The sequence below is a fragment of the Halictus rubicundus genome, chromosome 3, assembly GCF_050948215.1.
Source record: "Halictus rubicundus isolate RS-2024b chromosome 3, iyHalRubi1_principal, whole genome shotgun sequence".
In the NCBI taxonomy this organism is placed as follows: domain Eukaryota; kingdom Metazoa; phylum Arthropoda; class Insecta; order Hymenoptera; family Halictidae; genus Halictus; species Halictus rubicundus.
Window position 1 is genome coordinate 16,169,312 of NC_135151.1, and position 22,010 is coordinate 16,191,321.

The 22,010-nt window shown below is 39.9% G+C and overlaps 3 protein-coding genes across 4 annotated transcripts; 2 read left to right on the forward strand and 1 right to left on the reverse strand.

Moving 5' to 3' along the window:
- Positions 1–192: 192 nt before the first annotated feature.
- On the reverse strand, positions 193–4,558 carry LOC143352821 (jmjC domain-containing histone demethylation protein 1). 2 transcript variants are annotated; one of them, XM_076785711.1, is made up of 8 exons: positions 4,474–4,558; positions 4,260–4,383; positions 3,871–4,150; positions 3,104–3,791; positions 2,702–3,026; positions 2,324–2,621; positions 1,949–2,244; positions 193–1,875 (listed from the first exon to the last, which is right to left on the reverse strand). In XM_076785711.1, the coding sequence occupies exons 2-8, from the start codon at positions 4,299–4,301 to the stop codon at positions 862–864; spliced, it is 2,943 nt and encodes a 980-aa protein (XP_076641826.1). In that variant the 5' UTR covers positions 4,302–4,383; positions 4,474–4,558; the 3' UTR covers positions 193–861. The 2 variants fall into 2 exon arrangements, with proteins under 2 accessions (XP_076641826.1, XP_076641827.1); XM_076785712.1 differs by having other exon boundaries at positions 2,324–2,585; positions 4,260–4,528.
- A 13,034-nt stretch (positions 4,559–17,592) lies between these two features.
- Positions 17,593–19,905, forward strand: Slh (sec1 family domain containing Slh). Its single transcript, XM_076785718.1, has one exon. The coding sequence runs from the start codon at positions 17,865–17,867 to the stop codon at positions 19,749–19,751; it is 1,887 nt and encodes a 628-aa protein (XP_076641833.1). The 5' UTR covers positions 17,593–17,864; the 3' UTR covers positions 19,752–19,905.
- Positions 19,906–20,047: 142 nt separating this feature from the next.
- On the forward strand, positions 20,048–21,972 carry LOC143352826 (coiled-coil domain-containing protein 42 homolog). The gene is made up of 4 exons (XM_076785721.1): positions 20,048–20,414; positions 20,627–20,915; positions 21,005–21,244; positions 21,333–21,972. Exons 1-4 carry the CDS (start codon positions 20,299–20,301, stop codon positions 21,675–21,677), a joined length of 990 nt encoding a protein of 329 aa, XP_076641836.1. The 5' UTR covers positions 20,048–20,298; the 3' UTR covers positions 21,678–21,972.
- Positions 21,973–22,010: the final 38 nt, after the last annotated feature.

Consider the following 22,010-nt stretch of genomic DNA (forward strand, 5'->3'; position numbering starts at 1 on the left):
CTTCTACAGTATGAGTTTTTGTGGTCAGTAAGTTGTTTCAGTTTTGTGACTTTCGTGTCACTTAGTGACCTTTGCGTTCGAAATTTATTCAAACACACATACAAATAAATATACCTCTTTCTTTCTTTCTTTTTTTTTTTACTTATGTCAGTATCGGCGATTAGTAGCGTCGATATGATAATCTGCCGAGTATTTGTCACAAGAGTACAGGCATAAACGTTTGTTTTTGTATTAGTCGCAGTCGTACATGTTTTGCATCCACATAGAATTGTAAACAAATACTGTCCGCTCGTCCGTTTGACAGCGACAGTAAAATATTCTATATTGATGAAAACATCTCATTTCGATTTAGTAGAATACTGAATATTAAGCGAGTAATGACTGTAGTCTTCATTACATAATCAATGTAAATCAATGTCCGTTTTCATTGATCTGTTTTTAATTTCAGCAGTTAGAAAAAATAGAAATCATCAGGTTCCGACACATTCTGGTTGAAATGAATTATTTGTTGTAACTGATATCGTTTAATATTCACATTACTTATTCAATATCCTGTGGTATTGAAGTTACTTGAATATACGCACAGAACTATTCAGGCATAAAGGAAGACAAATTCTACATGAATAAAAGTAAATCAAATAAAACATTCCTTAGTCATTTGACATCATTTACACATGTATCTTCTAGTTAGATTGCATGATAGTGGTAGTGAAACTGAACGTAATAGTAGTCCTATGCTAGTCAGGTCCATCATTTTGCGTTATAAAGATAGAATACGGTGCTGATGAATGTCGATTAATAAATTATTGCGAGCCAATATTCTAGTTTTCGTTTTCTATGTAGCAAAACAAATATAGTATTTCATGTAGCTTTAACTTCCGTCTTAATTTTCTTCTCTTCCACTAACTTAACGTCCGTTACGTGCAGATTATGAATACTTTTCGCAGCGAACTTAATTACAGACTGTGTCGAAACTTGAGTCGTGTGTCTGAGATCCAAACGTTTAAGCACTTTACATCTCGTTAAGTGATCTAATGTTGCTTCTGTGAGTAATCTACAGTTCGACAAGTTAAGCGACGCTAGATTTGATACCGATTGCGCTGGCGGAGTCGCTAACTGCGCTACGCCAGCGTCAGTAACTCTGCCACAAGACGACAGATCTAACGTTTCGACGTAAGGTAAGTGTTGAACAATGTATCTTAAAGCTACATCAGTGATATCACACCCAGCCAAAGATAAATTCTTAAGATGCTTCAATCTTGATGTCTTATCAATTAAACCAGGTCTCGAATCTGTAGGTGGACTGAGAACTTCTCTCAAACTCGAGTCATTCAATCCAGATACATGACTCAAATTTAAGGTAACGAGTGGCGGACATGTGCAACTTCTTAAAGCACAAAGCCCAGCCCATGTACAACCTTGTACAGATAAAGTTCTTAGTTGCGGTAATCTACTTAGCAGCCATGCTAATTGTCTCTTAGTGACACTTGTCCAGTCAAGGGACAGATGTTCCGGTTGGCGGCGTATAATACCAGTTAAATGTAAAGCTGTTAGATGAGAATGTGACATGTCCAATTTTCTCCACAAACTAGGATCTATGCTATATCTGGCCCATGTACGGCAAACCAAGGCACAATTCGCTAGATCCTTTGTATTTAAAAATCTAAAAATCGCGAGTAATGCTGTCTTGTCATACGCTAAAGATTGTCCATTAAAATCGGGCCCTGGTCTTTGAACAGGCGGAAGCGGAACAGGTCTAACAACCACATGGGGCCTCTTCATTGACTTACTACTTGAACCTGTTAATTGTACTGCTAATTGTGTACGCAAAGCTGTTCGCTGTTCACCCTCAGCCGGTTCTCTGTCATTCCATGCCTGGAATTTTTTGTATAGAAACCATGTATATTTCGTATTCTTAGACCATGTCAGATTCCATGTGGGGACTTACATCGCTGGGATCGGGTCTTGAACGTTTACTTGGTGTAGTAGCACGTTCAGAGTCTGTTGTCGGTGCTGATGAAGCAGCACTAGATACAGACAGTTTTCGAGCACGAGCCTTAGGTTGGCGTGGCCTGCAGTCTAGATTTCGACCGCTTTCACAACACGACGGACATTCCCAGCTGTTTGGTAAATCTTCGCTGACAGTTATACTTTGCTGCTCCATTCCTATGCATTCTGGATGAACAATGTCAAAGCATATTGAGCATTCTACTAAACTCGATGATGCTATCGGCGTTGGCTTGCCTGTATTAAATATTGAAAATTAAAATTATTTCAATTTATTATTTTAATCAAACAAACTCAAATAATAAAAAGTATATACCTGTTAAAGGCGCAGGTGGCTGACCCCAACCATCTAATCTACAAACTTTACAAGCTGCTGTAACTGGGAGCATAGGCCTCAGACATTGTCTCATTAAACATGTTTGTTTAGCACGACCACTTCCACCAAACTTCACCATGTCTTGACAATACATGCACTCCCCACAATCAGTCCTTGTACACGCTTCACATTTTTTACACCTAGTACGTCTTCGTCGCGGGAAAGCTCTTTCAGACTTTTCCTGTGAGTGATGCCTCTGAATCTTTGCAAAACTTTTCTTAGTTACTCTCAAGCGCTCCTGTTACATAATGCAACAAGATATTTGTGAATATTGAAAAAGCAATAGACACTTTTACTGTACACATTACTTTTACTTACCCTTTCTGCAATTGTTAATGGTGGTGGAGGTGGTAACACTGGATTTCCTGTTACAGCTGCCTCTGGATTATCATGCCTGTGCTGTTCTACTAAACATCGTACATCATGAATTAAGGCAACAGGATCGCGGATCAGATCAGGCACATTCTTCTTAGTAGAAGGTAGCGAATGTAAATACATAACTATTGCTTTTAAACCATGTAATTCAAACGGTGTTAAATGAATATGTTGATGGTGTTGTGGAATTGAATGTTGACGATGCGACTCAGAAATATCCAAATGACCTCTGCCTAACAGCACATGCACATATCGTTCCAAGACATACCTACAATTAATAAATAGAAATTAGTTCACACGTTGCTTTAAGAATCTGTCATATGATTTAAGCAGTTTTAATCATACCATAACATTTCAGTGAAAAATGGATATCTGAATTTTTGTGGAACTTTTGTATGTTCTTCTACTTGTGCAACTTTTAATTGTTTTTCGATACCAAAACTGTGTAAAAAGTTGCCACCAAAAACTAATGAATCTTGAGGTGTATAGACAGCGTGAATCCATCCAGTTGGGATGAATAATGTCATACCAGCGGTTAAACTTATTCTACCACATCTGTCCACCATATCCCCAAAGAATACATCTGATTGTTTGCCACTCAATACCCACTCTTGGTAGAGAACTAAGTTCTTTTCCGTGGGAGGAATAAGCCAAAATATTTTTCCACCTTGTAAGATATGATACCAAACACTAGTTCCACCAAAATCAACATGAAAGTCTGTATAACAACCTTTCACAGACATTAAACAATACTTTTGCACTTTTGGATACATCATGTCTTCCAACAAATTTGTTGATTCCACTTGAGCTTCTTTTAAATGCCTTGGCCAGACAACATCTACCCAATCGATTTGTCGTACCAATGCGGGCGATTGTACATAATTTTCTAACTTAGTATGGCTAAACTCTAAAGAGATGACATTTAATAACCGTTCCTTGTTGGTATCTTCGTAATACTTCTGCCACTCTTTCATTGTCATATCTTCATTTTTTTGAGTGTTGACATCCATCACATCTAACAATCTTTTTGAACCTGAAAAACGTACATAATAGATTTCAATATACGCGAATACTGATTATTCATTTTTTACATAATTGTACACGAAACATACCAACACATGTTCTGACATCATTGACAGAAAAATTTGAACTGGGTACTCGTAATCCCAGTCCAGATTTGTCTCTGAAGAGCAATGGTATGCTGAGACCATGTTTTTGCAGATATGCTAGAGTTAATTCTGAACCATTCATTTCACGGAACAGTCCAGAAAAATTACCAAGATTGTATCTTTCACATTCAATCTTTTCATCGAGCTGAAAGGTCCTGCGACCCTCGATTTCCTCGTCGCCAATGGCCCAGTCATCTGTATACAACTTTCTCGTCCTTTCTCGCTATAATGAAATATACAAAAAATTAAACATTTACAGAAAAATTTTGATAAACATCACAAAAAAAGAAGCAACACGTGTTAAACGACAAAATTATGTTTAGTTTGTTTACCAATTGACGCCTTTTAGGCAGCGGAGTAGAGTCATCGGCCATTGCGAACACGCTGTCAAAAACGTATCACCGAAAACTCATCGAATATTCAAAGTATTGGATTTAACGATGATCGAAGTGGTTCCTTCAATATTAAATAAACGAAATTTCGATTATTATTTACATGTCACATACGATAGCCTGATATTAACATCGAGCTTTCCTTGAATTTTACTTTTCCAGTAAAACGAGGTCGCCATTTTGCTGCCGGCCAATGTTACCAATAAGTATCATAAAAACTTAAATTCATTCCGTGCTCGTAGCGTATCGTTTATAACATATACGATACAATTTTCAATTTAAAAAATTCAGTCTTTCCATTATATATCAATATAAAAGCATGCATATTTTTATGGTACAAGAAATATACAATGTCGTATTTTAAAAATCTTGATAGTGAAAACCTGGAGATTTTACGTGACTTCATCTGCTGCAGGCTATAGTACTGTAGGTATGGGGCCTACCATCCAGGTAAAGAACTAGGCACGTGTATGTTGGCAAGAGGAACTTTATTTATATCTGCACGTGGCGGCAGACTCAGTGCGACTGGTGCCAAGGTAGGACGCCGAGAGTGTCTCGGGGAAAGTCCCTAGACACATAGAGTCGTGCTCCTATTTATTGGCGCCCGCTGCGTCGCCTAGCGGATGCACTAGGGAGTCAACGATACTCCCTACAGTACATATTGATGTGGCCTATATTGCAATCCTTTCTGATTGCACACAGCCAGTATTGCAAGAAAAAGTCTATATGCTTCCCTCTCCACCATCAGATTCCCCTCTAACGCATTAATCTATACAGAGCGACCAAAAAATGTTGTACTTTATTGAAAGGGGTGATTCCTAAGGTCATTTGATTCCTGAGGGCTTTGTCAGGAGTTATTACGAGCATACGGACCAATCGGAACGCGGGCTATAGCGAACGAATTTCGGTTCGGCCAATGTCAAGGCCACGCTCAGCGAGACCTGTCGCCGAACCGGAATCTGTCCGCTGTAACCGCACTCTGATTGGTCCGTGTTTTTCGTTAATAACTCCTTATCGAAGTCGCGGGGAACATTTTCGCAAAGAAAGAAGTTACTTCAAACAGAGAGGAAATGAGAGTGCTCACGCCCGGGGTTTTAGTGTCCCCGGTATAGTACTGCCCTCTAGTCTAATTTTTAGTCTCGACCAGAACCTGCATCATCTTTAGCCTGAAACAGAACCTGCATCATCTTTAGCCTGAAACAAAACCTGCATCATCTTTTTAGCCTGCACCATAACTTGCATCATCTTAGGCTGGATCAGAGCCTACATCATTTTTTAACATAGAAATAGCATCCACGCCTGGCATTATTTGGCATCCGCTGCCAATATCCAATAGAGAAAAAATTCCGAAGATTATAAAGCACGTTTTGCTCTCAAATTAATTTATATTTTAAGTAACTTTTGCAACAATTCAGGTAATAATATAAATTATAATAGTTTAATATTCAATGTGAGGCAGACCTTGAGATCATGTTACTTTGTAAGAGAAGAAAAACCGATCTTTGTAATAGTAGATTATGTTAAATAGCATTAAATAAAACTATCTCTTCGCTAACCAACAATTTTGATCATATACATTTTCCTACAATATCTTTAATGATGCCAAAGCCTTCAAAAGGATTTATGAAAATATTTTTAGACTGTGTGCAGTCTTGAATGGAACCGCTTGAGATTAATTAGAACTTACGTCGGATAGAAGCAAATGAACTTATTTGATCAATCAGCTATCGAACGACACACGAATATTTATGAGAGAATAAAAGTAGGAAATAGTAAGAAATCCGACGTCGCGCTATCTTGAAAATATTGTTCCACTCTGATACGATCACGGTGGATCGAATTAATGATTTTTTATTTCTTTCATGAATCTTTTTCCATCGTATTTGTTTCTTTTTTCTGTTTAAAACAACATCTGCCACGATATAATTGCGATTATAATTTCTCGTGTAATAAGCGATTAAATTTTCGGTTTAAGTTAAATTTTTAGTTCTATTTGTACGTAACTTCCATCAACAGATTTGTGAGATTTTTCTGGTTAAAAGCAGACCAAACTCGGTAGAGTTTCAATCATATTGTCGTCATCCCGGAAGGAGAAGTAGTTTAGTGGTTCAATTAAAAGCCTTTATTTTAAACTAGTGGACTCACTTTAGGATAGGACAATTGTACAAGAGGAAAAGTGAAAGTTGGTAATGAAACAAGGGATGGTCGCTGGCGAGGATGTCTGGTTTTCGTCTATGTCAAGGATGGGCTTAAAGTCTTGTAGGAAAACGGTTGTATGAGAGGACAGACAAAGAGGAAGAGAGAAATGGAGTGAAGAGGACGGTTAGGTTTTACGAGCGCAGGAAACCCTGCCTTTAGAAAACTACCATCGCCGGTACAAAATCGGTTGACGATGGGACTCGCTGTAATATGCTGTAAATGAGTCGCCCAGGCCCTTATTGTTAAGAAGGTACAGACTAGGTCAGGTATAAGATAGTATATAAGGTATAATATAATATCAGGTATAAGATAGTATAAGATATATAGTACCTTCTTAACAATAAGGGCCTGGGCGACTCATTTACAGTTATGTCCTCTCATACAACCGTTTTCCTACAAGACTTTAAGCCCATCCTTGACATAGACGAAAACCAGACATCCTCGCCAGCGACCATCCCTTGTTTCATTACCAACTTTCACTTTTCCTCTTGTACAATTGTCCTATCCTAAAGTGAGTCCACTAGTTTAAAATAAAGGCTTTTAATTGAACCACTAAACTACTTCTCCTTCCGGGATGACGACAATATGATTGAAACTCTACCGAGTTTGGTCTGCTTTTAACCAGAAAAATCTCACAAATCTGTTGATGGAAGTTACGTACAAATAGAACTAAAAATTTAACTTAAACCGAAAATTTAATCGCTTATTACACGAGAAATTATAATCGCAATTATATCGTGGCAGATGTTGTTTTAAACAGAAAAAAGAAACAAATACGATGGAAAAAGATTCATGAAAGAAATAAAAAATCATTAATTCGATCCACCGTGATCGTATCAGAGTGGAACAATATTTTCAAGATAGCGCGACGTCGGATTTCTTACTATTTCCTACTTTTATTCTCTCATAAATATTCGTGTGTCGTTCGATAGCTGATTGATCAAATAAGTTCATTTGCTTCTATCCGACGTAAGTTCTAATTAATCTCAAGCGGTTCCATTCAAGACTGCACACAGTCTAAAAATATTTTCATAAATCCTTTTGAAGGCTTTGGCATCATTAAAGATATTGTAGGAAAATGTATATGATCAAAATTGTTGGTTAGCGAAGAGATAGTTTTATTTAATGCTATTTAACATAATCTACTATTACAAAGATCGGTTTTTCTTCTCTTACAAAGTAACATGATCTCAAGGTCTGCCTCACATTGAATATTAAGGGGGCCGGCAGGCATTTGGCCTTGACTGTCACGCCAATTCTCGAACGGTCCTCGAACGGTCAGTAGGGAAAACTCATTGTGGAATGGTTAAAATTTTTTTGTGGAACTACGTCGCGTCTACGAGATATCGGTAAAAAAGAATATATGCAATGCCGACTTGAGTAGTAGCAGAAGAGAGAAACGAAAATTGAGAGAGAAAGCTTGCGACTAGACATGGTTGCCACATATCATCGTTCGCCTCACTGTTGCCATGTCGTCAAACCCGTAAATGTACAAGCGTTTCGTGAAACTGATTCCTGCCTCATGAGCCCAATTCAGCCGACCAACACATGCTAACACATACATTGCCACGGGCGCGTAGATATACGCAGGACTTGTTGTCACATTACCTCTGCAGTTTTTCGCTAATATCTCTGAAATGAAACTCGAATGGCGGTTAGTGTATGCAAAAGCTAAGGAAATCATTTGATTTATATTAAATTGAATCAGTTTATTCTTAACATTATAATAATTTTATACATATTACCAGGACTTCTTGAAAATGAGCCGGAATTTACTTCCTGTCAGAAAGAAAATTATATTCAAATCTCATTTAAATGAAATTTAAAGCAACTCTTTTTATGCCACGAAGCGCATAAATGTAATAATATATTTATATTATTATATATATGTGTATATATATGTCTCATATTACGATATTATAAATTGTATATATATATAAATGTATATATCTTCTATGTCATGCCGTATTTGTTCTAGACTTCAAAAATTGGTGTGGCGCGACGGTAGCGTGCCAAGCTTTCACCCCGACGACCAGGGTTCAAATCCTGCCTACTAACGCATTTTTTTAAAATTTTATTATGTTTTATCATTATGTATTTATATTTTCAATCGATTAACACGCATAAAATTGCATTCTGAATTATAAATAGCATGTATTTATTTACTAACAACAAGATTATTTACTATTATTATATATTATTATTTATATAATAATTATATATTAAATTTTATAAATTTCCTGTGATTTTCCGGATTTCGAACAAGTTACTATTACGTTTGTGTGATGTGACATAAGTTCATCTACCTTTTCTTGAACAAATGCGGTCTTTTCTCCCTTATATGATATTATCCTTTCGAACGTTGACTGATACTGACATCCTGTCTGATCCGTAATTAGAATTGCGAGGTGATATTTTTTACTACTTTCCGATAATTTTCGGCGGCCTGCTATATTTTATTCCGCGCTTCTTCATTATGGACTTCAAGCTTCATGCATCAGTCATTTGTGTACCGAGGTCATTCCACGCGAAATCGGGCACATTTTCGAGTACTACTGTGGGATTTTGTTCAAATTTGAATATGTTGTAGTCTTTGGCGACCTATGAACAAATGTCAAAGGATTTCTCGATATCTTAAAAATTGTTGATTTTAAATAGACGTGTTAAAAAAAGGATCACCCTTTCTTCATTACATTATAAAGTCAGAAAAGTAAAACCATAAAAGTATCTACTACAAATGTTTCCCCTTCGTAATGACCCCTTTAGAAGGATGGAGAATTGAACATTGGCTTCACAATGAGCTGGAAAAGGACGCGGAGTGTCCCCGTTTCAGGTAGGTGAGTGGTGCGCTCCGCAATACCTGCAGACTTCGTTTACGACTAGACATGTGCGGGCCGCCCGGTATTCGGGTTCGGGTCGGGTCGCAGAAAGTCGGGCGGTCTCGATTCGGGCTACCCGAGAGTTTCGGGCTGCCTGCTCGACTTCGTCGGGCGGGTTCGGAATGAATCGGACAAGTTCGAGCGAGCGAGTTATCGCGATACCTGAGATTCAACTCTGCGTTCTTATGAAATACATAATGGCAATAATGATACTTCTTTCATAGCTTAATTAACGTAATTTTTAATATACTTGGTTTTTTTCATAATTACCGTAGGTATAATTGGCAAACATATGCATAATCTTTATTTGTATGAAAAATTTAAGAGACAATATTTCTGGCATTCTGACGAATTTGTTCCTCCGAATGAACTTGCATATGTATCGATAATGTCGTTAAAATATCCTTACGAAATTACATACAACTAGAACGTATGAGAATATGGTAAATTATGACAATTTTTTACATTTTGTGCTGTTTTCTCTTAAATTTTTCACGTGTAACGTGCATTATTTCGAAATCATATATCATTGTTACCATTATGTATTTCATAAGAACGCAGAGTTGAATCTCAGGTATCGCGATAACTCGCTCGCCCGAACTTGTCCGATTCATTCCGAACCCGCCCGACGAAGTCGAGCAGGCTTCCCGAAACTCTCGGGTAGCCCGAAACGCTCGGGCCGCCCGATGTGTCATGAAGTATCGCGCGCCCGACTTTCTGCGACCCGACCCGACGATTCGGGCGCCCGACAATCGGGCGGCCCGCACATCCCTATTTACGACTAAATGACCCTTTTTTTACCTCGAGAACTATGGGTCATCCCTGTTGTAGTAATGTTTCGGCTTTTATTCAAATTTTAATATATGTAGTGTTTAGTGACCGAATCTCAAAGTATTTTTCGATCTCTTATAAATTGTTGATTTTACAGACATTTCAAAAAACGTGTCGCCCTTTTTCCATTAAATTCTAAGACTAGAACTCCCAAATCGACGATATGACCTTCCAATAACGAATAAAATTTTTTTTATCTTTTATTCGTTATTTGAAATTTTTATTTAAACATATATATTGCAGACAGTACCTTGCAGACTGCAAAGCCGACAACATAAAATTCTGGTTTTGAAGTATATTTTATGAAACCCTAATTGTCAAGTAAATAATCACCACGTTCTCGTGGTTTTCATTGAGAAATGACACCTTTCTTGTAGAACATATTCAAGTCACATACAAACTCACATCTATACATAATCAATCAGAATTCTCCATTCTTCTGAAGGGTTCATTTTGAAGGGGAAATTTCAGGGAATGTGACCACATTTTTTCCAACATGTGAATCACTGGCTCATCATCGAAAAAAAAACGTAAAAAAAATTTGTTTACACTTTCCTACACTATAAAGTTACTTGTCATGGTCGAAAACATTATTTTACAACAGCCGTATCCTTTCTAAATTAAACAAAAAGGAGTGTAGCTGAAGTGGAGAAACAGTTCCGGTGATAATAATTCGCAAGCGAAGCCCGTTCATCGACAATGTACGCAGAAATTGCAAACTTCGCCTGTAATTTCTAAAAATAGTCCTCAAGCTGCAAAAAAGAAATTATTGCTAAACCTCTTCTACTGTCACATGGACAACAACATATTTCATTCTAGTTAGTTACTGGAATATAACGGATATTTCGAAACAAGCCTGACGTTACGAGACGCGTAGCGACACGTACAAGGGTCAGAAACCTTTCCAAATTGCCGCTTCAATGTTGCAACGAGCAGTTCATAAATGATCAATTGTCTTTGCCAAACGTTCAATACATGTCTGTACAGAGCCCAAATTTCGAATTTCCACCTCATCGGGGAGTAATTAACAATATTCGGCAGCATGCCGCCGATCGCGAGGCGTACGAAACAAGCCTGACGTTACGAGCCGCGTGGCGGCAAGTGCAAGGGTCAGAAACCTTTTCATATTATCGCTTCAATATTGCAATGAGCAGTTTATAAATGGTCGATTGTGATTCCCAAAGGTTCAATACATGTCTGTACAGAGCCCAAATTTCGAATTTCTACCTCATCGGGGAGTAATTAACAATATTCGGCAGCATGCCGCCGGTCGCGAGGCGTACGAAACAAGCCTGACGTTACGAGCCGCGTAGCGGCAAGTGCAAGGGTCAGAAACCTTTTCAAACTATCGCTTCAATATAGCAACGAGCAGTTTATAAATGGTCAATTGTGATTCCCAAAGGTTCAATACATGTCTGTACAGAGCCCAAATTTCGAATTTCCACCTCATCGGGGAGTAATTAACAATATTCGGCAGCATGATGCCGGTCGCGAGGCGTACGAAACAAGCCTGACGTTACGAGCCGCGTAGCGGCAAGTGCAAGGGTCAGAAACCTTTTCAAACTATCGCTTCAATATAGCAATGAGCAGTTTATAAATGGTCAATTGTGATTCCCAAAGGTTCAATACATGTCTGTACAGAGCCCAAATTTCGAATTTCCACCTCATCGGGGAGTAATTAACAATATTCGGCAGCATACATATCGTACATACGTAAACCTGTACTATCGATCTGCATTATCGACCGTATTCTATCGCAACGTACAGTGTTTGCCGCAGAGAGACCGTGGCGCTAGTAACCTGAACCGCAAAATTGTGCCTTTTTTTCTAGTCATTTTACGTCTTAAATAAGTAAGTAATCAATTAAAAATGCATACCACCGTGTTTGTACATGTCTTCGCTATGTCTGTATAGAGCCCTTTTTTCGATACGAACACTAAATCTCGCGAAATTAAGAGAATCTCTCAGCGGCAGCCATCTTGTGACGTCATACTTGCTTCAGAATTCGAATTTTCTGCCGAATATTGTTAATTACTCTGCGATGAGGTAGAAATTCGAAATTTGGGCTCTATACAGACATAAATTGGACTTTTAGGAAACACAAGTGACCACTTTTAAACTGCTCATTGCAATATTGAAGCGATAGTTTGAAAAGGTTTTGACCCATGCATAAGCATATGGATTTCAAACCCTGCCGGCCCCCTTAAACTATTATAATTTATATTATTACCTGAATTGTTGCAAAAGTTACTTAAAATATAAATTAATTTGAGAGCAAAACGTGCTTTATAATCTTCGGAATTTTTTCTCTATTGGATATTGGCAGCGGATGCCAAATAATGCCAGGCGTGGATGCTATTTCTATGTTAAAAAATGATGTAGGCTCTGATCCAGCCTAAGGGCCAGTTTTCCCAGGTGGCCTTGAACAGTCGATAGTACCGCTATAACGGCCACTCGAAGAAGCTAAATAGTAACATTTTCGTCCAGTATGGGGAGCTGGGTGCACTTTCCACATTCAGTGTCGAGTGGCATTTTCCGAGTATCCTCTCTGATTCGATCGCATGATCTCTGACAATAGATGCGATCTGAGCATGCGTGGTCGACATCGTAAACGACGGCGCTGCCGTAGCTTCGTTCGAACAGCCGTGTCGTGGCACTCTCACACACCGCCAAGTCGGCCTGTACGTGTACCGATGAGACTAGCAAGGTTTCGGGAGGCGGCGATTCCTGACTCTATAATACAAAGGTGGGGCCTGTCAGTGGTCAAAAGCGGTAGACGAAGGATAAATCTAGATCGCTTGACCACCGGCAGGTCCTACTTTTGCGTTTTCGAGCAACATTTTCCATTATTCGGTCGCATGACGCCTGTCAGAGAGGCGATCTGGGCACGCGTGGCCGACATCGTAAACGACGGCGCTGCCGTAGCTTCGTTCGAACAGCCGCGTCGCGGCACACTCACACCGCCAAGTCGGCGTGTACGTGTACCGATGAGAATAGCAAGGGTTCGGGAGGCGACGATTCCTGACTCTATACTACAAAGGTGGGGCCTGTCAGTGGTCAAAAGCGGTAGACGAAGGATAAATCTAGATCGCTTGACCACCGGCAGGTCCTACTTTTGCGTTTTCGAGCAACATTTTCCATTATTCGGTCGCATGACGCCTGTCAGAGAGGCGATCTGGGCACGCGTGGCCGACATCGTAAACGACGGCGCTGCCGTAGCTTCGTTCGAACAGCCGCGTCGCGGCACACTCACACACCGCCAAGTCGGCGTGTACGTGTACCGATGAGAATAGCAAGGGTTCGGGAGGCGACGATTCCTGACTCTATACTACAAAGGTGGGGCCTGTCAGTGGTCAAAAGCGGTAGACGAAGGATAAATCTAGATCGCTTGACCACCGGCAGGTCCTACTTTTGCGTTTTCGAGCAACATTTTCCATTATTCAGTCGCATGCTGCCTGCCGTAGCTTCGTTCGAACAGCCGTGCCTCGGCACACTCACACACCGCCAGGTCGGCTCGCTCGCACGAACTTGTCCGATTCTTTCCGAACCCGCCGGACAAAGTCGAGCAGGCAGCCCGAAACTCTCGGGTAGCCCGAAATGCTCGGGCCCCCCGAAACTCTCGAGTAGCCCGATGTGTCATGAAGTATCGCACGCCCGAATCGAGCCCGCCCGACTGTCTGCGACCCGACCCGAATCCGAATATCGGGCGGCCCGCACATGCCTACTTGTTACACAAGTAAATATCATCGGAATTATATCATATTTGGTTTAAAATTAATCAGAAAAATGCCACGAATATGTTGGTAAAAGTTTCATAAAAAAATAACGAAAAATAAAGAAGTTTTGTAATTGGATTAGTAGTGGTCGTCTGATCTCACACCGATATAGCCGACAATGTGTGGCCCACTCCTCGGCGACGACGGTTCTCGAGTTTCTCTGTCCGCTTTGCCAACTCGACGAATAAACGACGACGACGTCCGACGAGGACTGACGAGCGCCGAACGTCGAAGACAGAGCGACCGACCAACAGCCTACATTGTAAGCAGATGAAGAATCGAGCATTATTGGCAATTTATGCTTTTATGTTTTTAATCAGAACAATATTGTTAATACGAATAAGTTGTAGAGCTTACCCCGATCAAAATGAGTCGAAACACGACATCATTTGGACTGTTTTTAATGAGATTGTAATTTTTATCGTAACATTACGTATCAATGAAACTTGTTCGATTACACTCGAATTTGCCCTCATTTTTATCGGGAATATCCCCTCCATTCGCTCGTCACAATTTTATGAAGATATATTGAAAAATCTAAAAGTTTATTCGTGAGCGATTCTCCATCCGCTTACATTGTATGTCGTTTGTCAGTCGCTGGGTCTTCGACGTTCGGCGCTTGGCAAAAGTTATTCGCAGATTTATTCGAAGCCTTCGAATAAAAGATACAGATAAAAGATGAAAAAATTATTCGAAGTTCGAATAAATCCGCTACGAATAAAAAAAATTATCTTTATTCGTCAGATAAATTCTCGTCGAATAAAGATACTTTCTTTATTCGAACCTTCGAATAAGGAATATAAAGGCTATAGCCGGTTTTGGGGGCCAAATCGGCCCCGGAAGGGATTTTATTCCAATTTGCGACATTCGATAGCCTACCAAAAAAGATACCTTTCAGCCAAGTTTTAGCCCTATAGCTCATCCGTAAGGGTAGTTATAGAGGAAAAACAAAAATCCAGTTTTTGGCCCATTTTCCCCATTTAATGACAATTTAAAATTCTGAAAAAATCTCACACATGTCGGACACCAAACCACATACTTTGAGTCGTTTTCAGATTTTTCCGTTGCAAACTCTGGCTGTAAAAATCGAAAAACACGAAAAAAATCGAAAAAATGCAGATTTCATATGGAAATCTAAGAGCAACTAGAATAAAATTAATTTAGCAATAAGATATTGTCCTAAGTATTCTGCTCAATTTTTTTCAAATTCCTGCGTTTGGTGCCTCATAGTAGGAAAAAATAAAAACCACTTTTTTCGGCGTTTTTTCCGTGAAAAACTAAGTTATAATTATCGTAAAAATATATTATGTAATATTAAACATCCCTAAGTTTGGAGAAACATCGTGCAAACTTTAAAAATTGCGTAGTACAAAAAACGATAATTATACTATGCAGGATATATCCCAGTATTTCGAAGATACTTTCAACGGCACCGCTTGGTGCAGTAGCTATGGTCTCCGACTGCGGAACCGCTGAAGACTTTTTGGACCAGGTTCTAATCCTGCCCCGGTCCAATTTTCTTTTCTCTTTAATCAGATGTTTTTTCTATTTCTAGCCGTACGATTGTTGTTACGCTATTGTAAAAACATTTTTTAACTATGTTTAAACTATTTTTTAATAATTTTTCGGAAAAATATTTTTGGAGTACTTTCAACCTTTAGTCATCTATGGGCTGTATTACTTATCTAATTTTTATTTAGATAAATATTTTGCCCAACTCTGCCATTTTGCATTATCGAGCAATGAATCGCCGCATCCCGGACCCTTGCGATTCTCGTAGGTACACGTACGCGCCGACCTGGCGGTGTGTGAGTGTGCCGAGGCACGCCTGTTCGAACGAAGCTACGGCAGGCATCATGCGACCGAATAATGGAAAATGTTGCTCGAAAACGCAAAAGAAGGACCTGCCGTTGGTCAAGCGATCTACATTTATCCTTCGTCTACCGCTTTTGACCACTGACAGGCCCCACCTTTGTATTATAGAGTCAGGAATCGCGGCCTCCCGAACCCTTGCTAGTCTCATCGGTACACGTACAGGCCGACTTGGCGGTGTGTGAGAGTGCCGCGACACGGCTGTTCGAACGAAGCTACGGCAGCGCCGTCGTTTACGATGTCGACCACGCGTGCCCAGATCGCCTCTCTGACAGGCGTCATGCGACCGAATAATGGAAAATGTTGCTCGAAAACGCAAAAGTAAGACCTGCCGGTGGTCAAGCGATCTAGATTTATCCTTCGTCTACCGCTTTTGACCAATGACATGCCCCACCTTTGTACCATAGAGTCAGGAATCGCGGCCTCCCGAACCCTTGCTAGTCTCATCGGTACACGTACAGGCCGACTTGGCGGTGTGTGAGAGTGCCGCGACACGGCTGTTCGAACGAAGCTACGGCAGCGCCGTCGTTTACGATGTCGGCCACGCGTGCCCAGATCGCCTCTCTGACAGGCGTCATGCGACCGAATAATGGAAAATGTTGCTCGAAAACGCAAAAGTAGGACCTGCCGGTGGTCAAGCGATCTAGATTTATCCTTCGTCTACCGCTTTTGACCAATGACATGCCCCACCTTTGTATTATAGAGTCAGGAATCGCGGCCTCCCGAAACCTTGCTATTCTCATCGCGGCACGGCTGTTCGAACGAAGCTACGGCAGCGCCGTTGTTTATGATGTCGGCCACGCGTGCTCAGATAGCCTCTCTGACAGGCATCATGCGACAATGATCGGAAACAGAATACAGCGCTCGTAGCGAAAAATGCCGGAACTATATTTAATTGAAATAATAGGTGCGGGATGGTTTTCGGGGGCCACGATTCCTGTGTTTAATACGTAATTATACAATACAATAAAGGTTGCATTGACATTGTATATGTCACTGCTAGGTCGCTTGAGTCCAACGGTCTCCATAAGAACCCGGTTATTTAAGAAAATTGTCCTTATGTGCAAATTTTGCCGAATTTTGCAAATTACGCCTAGAAAACGCAAAAGTAGGACCTGCCGGTAGTCAAGCGACCTAGATTTATCTTTTATCTAACGCTTTTCACCCTTGAAAAGCCCGATCTTTGCATTATCGGGCCATAAATCGTGGCCTCCCGAACCCTTGCAACCTTGTACGATCTAGCGTTGTGTGCAGCAAACCATGGCACATGCACACGGCACGCACACGGCACACACACTGTCATTTGAGCTTCTCCTATGCGGCCGTTCGTAGCGTGACGATCGCTAGGAAGCTTCTCCTAGTTCCTGTTAGGAGCGTGGCGACTCAAGGCCACGTAGGAAAACTGGCCCCTAAGATGATGCAAGTTATGGTGCAGGCTAAAAAGATGATGCAGGTTTTGTTTCAGGCTAAAGATGATGCAGGTTCTGTTTCAGGCTAAAGATGATGCAGGTTCTGGTCGAGACTAAAAATTAGACTAGAGGGCAGTACTATACCGGGGACACTAAAACCCCGGGCGTGAGCACTCTCATTTCCTCTCTGGCTTAGTGTTCCAACGACCCTCGGCACGAGGAGAATATGTAATAGCGATTGGCCAGCAAAGAATCGCTGGAGGAGAATCGAGCCATATTTAGTGATAGAGGGGGTAGAGTTTAGCGGGGAATACACATCATCTAGTGTCTAGTAACCCTACACATAGCAAATATGACGTTCAGTGTCTTATTCTTCGTGGGTACGTTTTGATAATTCATCGTTAAAAGTCGAATGTTGACATATTGTGGGTTATGGTATTTTCCACCTTATACTGCGATTGTATGTAGTCGTGGAATTATAGATATAAAATTTCTTAAAACTTTTTACATCTATAAAAATCAAAACATTCACGAAAGTAAAGAAGTACATTTGACAAGGCCTAGGCAAACGAGTTAACTATGATAAGCCTACGTGACAGGCAAATAACTGCCTTAAAACAAATGTTAAATTTAAATCAACCGGAGCAAAAATTGGAAGAAGCTGTACCAACGTGGAAGGTTTTAATTTATGACCGTCTTGGACAGGATATTATTTCACCATTGATCTCTGTGAAGGAACTTAGGGAGCTTGGCATCACGCTCCATATGCAGTTGCATTCTGACAGAGATTCTATTCCTGAGGTACCAGCAATTTACTTTTGCGCTCCGACCGATGAAAATCTCGATAGAATTGGCCACGATTTACAAAATGGTTTATATGACATATATCATTTAAATTTTATATCGCCAATATCTCGACAAAAAATGGAAGATCTCGCAGCAGCAGCGCTACTTGGCGGTGTGGTATCAAATATTCACAAAGTGTTTGATCAATATTTAAATTTTATATCATTGGAAGACGATCTTTTTATTCTTAGGCATCAAAACAGCGATGTCATATCGTACCATGCAATTAATAAAGGAGAGGTAAAAGACACTGAAATGGAATCAGTGATGGGAATTATAGTTGACTGTCTATTCTCTGTTTTTGTTACATTGGGAACTGTTCCAATCATACGATGTCCAAGGGGAAATGCTGCAGAAATGGTGGCTAAAATGATAGACAAAAAGTTGAGGGAGAATGTCTGGGACACAAGGAACAATTTATTTGAAAGTGAAACAACTGGTCATTATAGTTTCCAGAGACCGCTTCTTATAATCTTGGATCGTAATGTTGACATGGCTACACCATTGCATCATACATGGACATACCAAGCGCTGGCGCATGACGTATTAGAGATGGCATTAAATAGACTTGTAGTTGAAGAAAATGTGGGAAGATCTCCTGCAGGTGGGACACGTTCAAAGACTAGAGCATATGAATTAGACAATAAAGACAGATTTTGGTGTCAACACAAGGGTAGCCCATTTCCTAGAGTAGCTGAAGCTATACAGGAAGAGTTAGAACAATATCGTGGTTTTGAAGAAGATGTGAAAAAACTGAAATCTTCCATGGGTATTGATAATGAAAGTGAAGTAGCACTGTCAATGGTTTCCAACAATACAACTCGTTTGACAAATGCTGTAAATTCTCTACCACAACTCTTAGAAATGAAACGATTGATAGACATGCATACATCGATTGCAACTGGTATTTTAAATTCCATAAAATCTAGACGACTGGACACATTCTTTGAGTTGGAAGAGAAAATAATGGGCAAGCAAACATTGGATAGAAGTGTGTACGATACAATAAGCGATCCAGATTGCGGTACACCAGAGGACAAGTTACGTCTTGCTATTATATATTATATTTGTACAAATGTTTCTGATGCTGACTACAACAAACTAGAGGCAGCATTATCTGCTGCTGGATGTGAATTAAATCCCTTACTTTATATTAAAAGATTGAGAAGCTACACTAGAATAGCTGAGATTCAAAATAGCTATGAAGGTGGTGGAACTAAGACAGTTAGTATGTTCTCCAAGCTCATGAATCAGGGATCATCATTTGTAATGGAAGGAGTAAAGAATTTAGTCGTTAAGAAGCACAATTTGCCTGTAACAAAAATAGTCGACGAATTAATGGAATCTAGGCAGTCTTCTCAAACAGATGATTATTGTTATCTCGACCCGAAGCAGTTGAAACACACAGAACAAATGCCAAAGAATCGGCCAACATTCCAAGATGTAATCGTTTTCATTGTCGGCGGCGGTAATTATATAGAGTATCAAAATTTAGTGGATTATGTAAAACAGAAAAGTGGGGCAGGTGTTAATAAACGCATCACATATGGTTCAACAACATTTATTAACGCGAAACAGTTGCTTAAACAACTTTCACTTCTAGGACAAGAAGTACACTGATAATAGTCATCTGACAATTCTGACAGATTATATGCAATTGATATTGGAAAAACTGTATATTTATCTCCCTTTTTCTTATGGCGTACACTGAAGTTTCCTATTCCTGTTATTGCATTCTTGTAAAAATGTAAAATAAATAAAACATTATTAATTATTTTAGATACAATTTTTCTAGGTATATTTACCTATCCCCATCCCCAATCAGCGATGAGACGTGGGACGGGTGTTTTCGCACATGCGCGTCTAAATAGAAAAAAGCGCGTATAAATCCGCCGCGCATGCGCGACAAACCCGTCCCATATCTCATCACTGTCCCCAATTGTCCTGAAACGTATAGCAGAGAGGAGATTCTCTGCATATGGTTACTAATCTTGAATGAAATCTCTAGCGTTCCCATCAGATTTGGGGAATTTTCAATGATAAGAAAGCAAGCCTGCATTTTGAATTGTTTAATCAATAGATCGTTCACGCATAAACAGTGCGTTGAGTTCTACTAAAAATTAATTACACATTGGAGAATTCAGTTTCATACAGTGCCGACATAAATATGCCGTTGATAGAGGAAGAGACGAAGAACTTTGTGAGACGTGCCGTTCTTACAACAGATTCGCAAAAAGCTGTCACAGAATATTTTTTGTCCAAGCAAGAGGATGACCATATTAAGTAATGTCAAAAAAAAAAAATGGAATTAATTCTTATAATCGACATTTGACAAGTTTCAAATTTGTCTTGAGTACTCTTTTATTTTCGACACTGTTGCGAGTAGAGGTAGAGAAACGATTATAGGAATTTTATGCGTTAGAAATTCTTAGATTTTTTTATTACGCTTCTTTTATTGAGAACGAAGATGCATGTTTTTGAAAATTTGATGTTAGAAAGTATCCAGAATGGGATAAACCAAGGAATTTCCCTGCTTGGGAAGTGGTGAGAGCACGATGTGACTTAGCGAAAGTGGACGAGAAATTACGGGCGAAATGGCTCGAGCAAGAGAACAAGCGAAAAATCATGGACGAGCAGTGGAAGGAGATGAGGCGGGATGAATTAATCCTTCGCGAGTCGTTCATAAAATTCAATCGATTTGTTCGGGAGAATCAGGAGAAGCGGGAGCGCGCGGAAATCAAAATCAAAGAGGAACAAGATCGTCAAGCGGTTCGGCGCGAAGAAGTAAACAATTAACAAGCTATTTGATTCTCAACGAATTTACCTGAAAAAGATTAATGTCTTCAGCTGACTAAAGGTATATTTTCTTTCAGATCGATGATTTAACTAAAAAGTTAGATCACATGAAAAACATTCGGGACAAGATGAAGAAATACGTGCAAGATTATAAGAAATATCAAAATTATTTGGAAAGGGTGATCAACGAGACGGGGGAGTTTCTTTCGATCTCCGAGATCTTTAATCGTTACGAAACTTTGATCGAAGCGAGGTCAATCTTGTCCGTGCATCAAGATAAAAATCTTCAAACGTTGGAAGAGACGGGAACGGAAATAGTAAATGCTTTTCTGTTCGTTTAAAAAATTCCATAAAGTTTATTGCTCGTCTCGTTGCACAGTGAGATGAATCTTTGTTTGATTGCAGTATTACATGACGGAGACAAGGACGCAAAAGTTTATGGGATTGAACAATAGGTTGGCGCAGCTACACGCAGGACGTGACAAGGCGGAGGCGAAAGCCCTGAAATGGGAGGCGATCGTATCGAGGATAAAGGCGAGCGCCGCGGAGAACAATTTGAAGCACACACAGGTAAAAACGAGTTGCTGGAATTTGTACCAGCAAACCTGTAAGAGAAAGGGTGTTCCCATCACCGTGAGCAAGGATGACACGGAGCAGCAGCTCGAGCACATCAAACGCACCATTCTCGAATTGAAACGAATAATCAAGGTCGCGAAGAAACGAGCAGTGAAGTTAGACGATAATTTTTAAAACGTGTGAACTGTTTGTAAATAAATATATATTTTCCTCGCAAATAAAATGAATCTTAACAAATACGTTCTTACAGTTTTAAGGGTAAAGGTAAAAGATAGGTTGCAGACGGGTTACACTTTCATATCCGGTAGAAAATGTAATATTAAAGATCTACTATTGTCTATGAGTATCTGCGATGAAATCGGTTTTATTGGTTGGGTCGTAGTTCGGGGGCAGTTAGGGAGGGAATGGAAACACTTTTTTTCGCAAATCGGAACGATCCTGCATCCAACCGGAGGACATATCCTTTCGTTACATCATTGGTATCTTCTTTGTATGATTTTTCTGGCT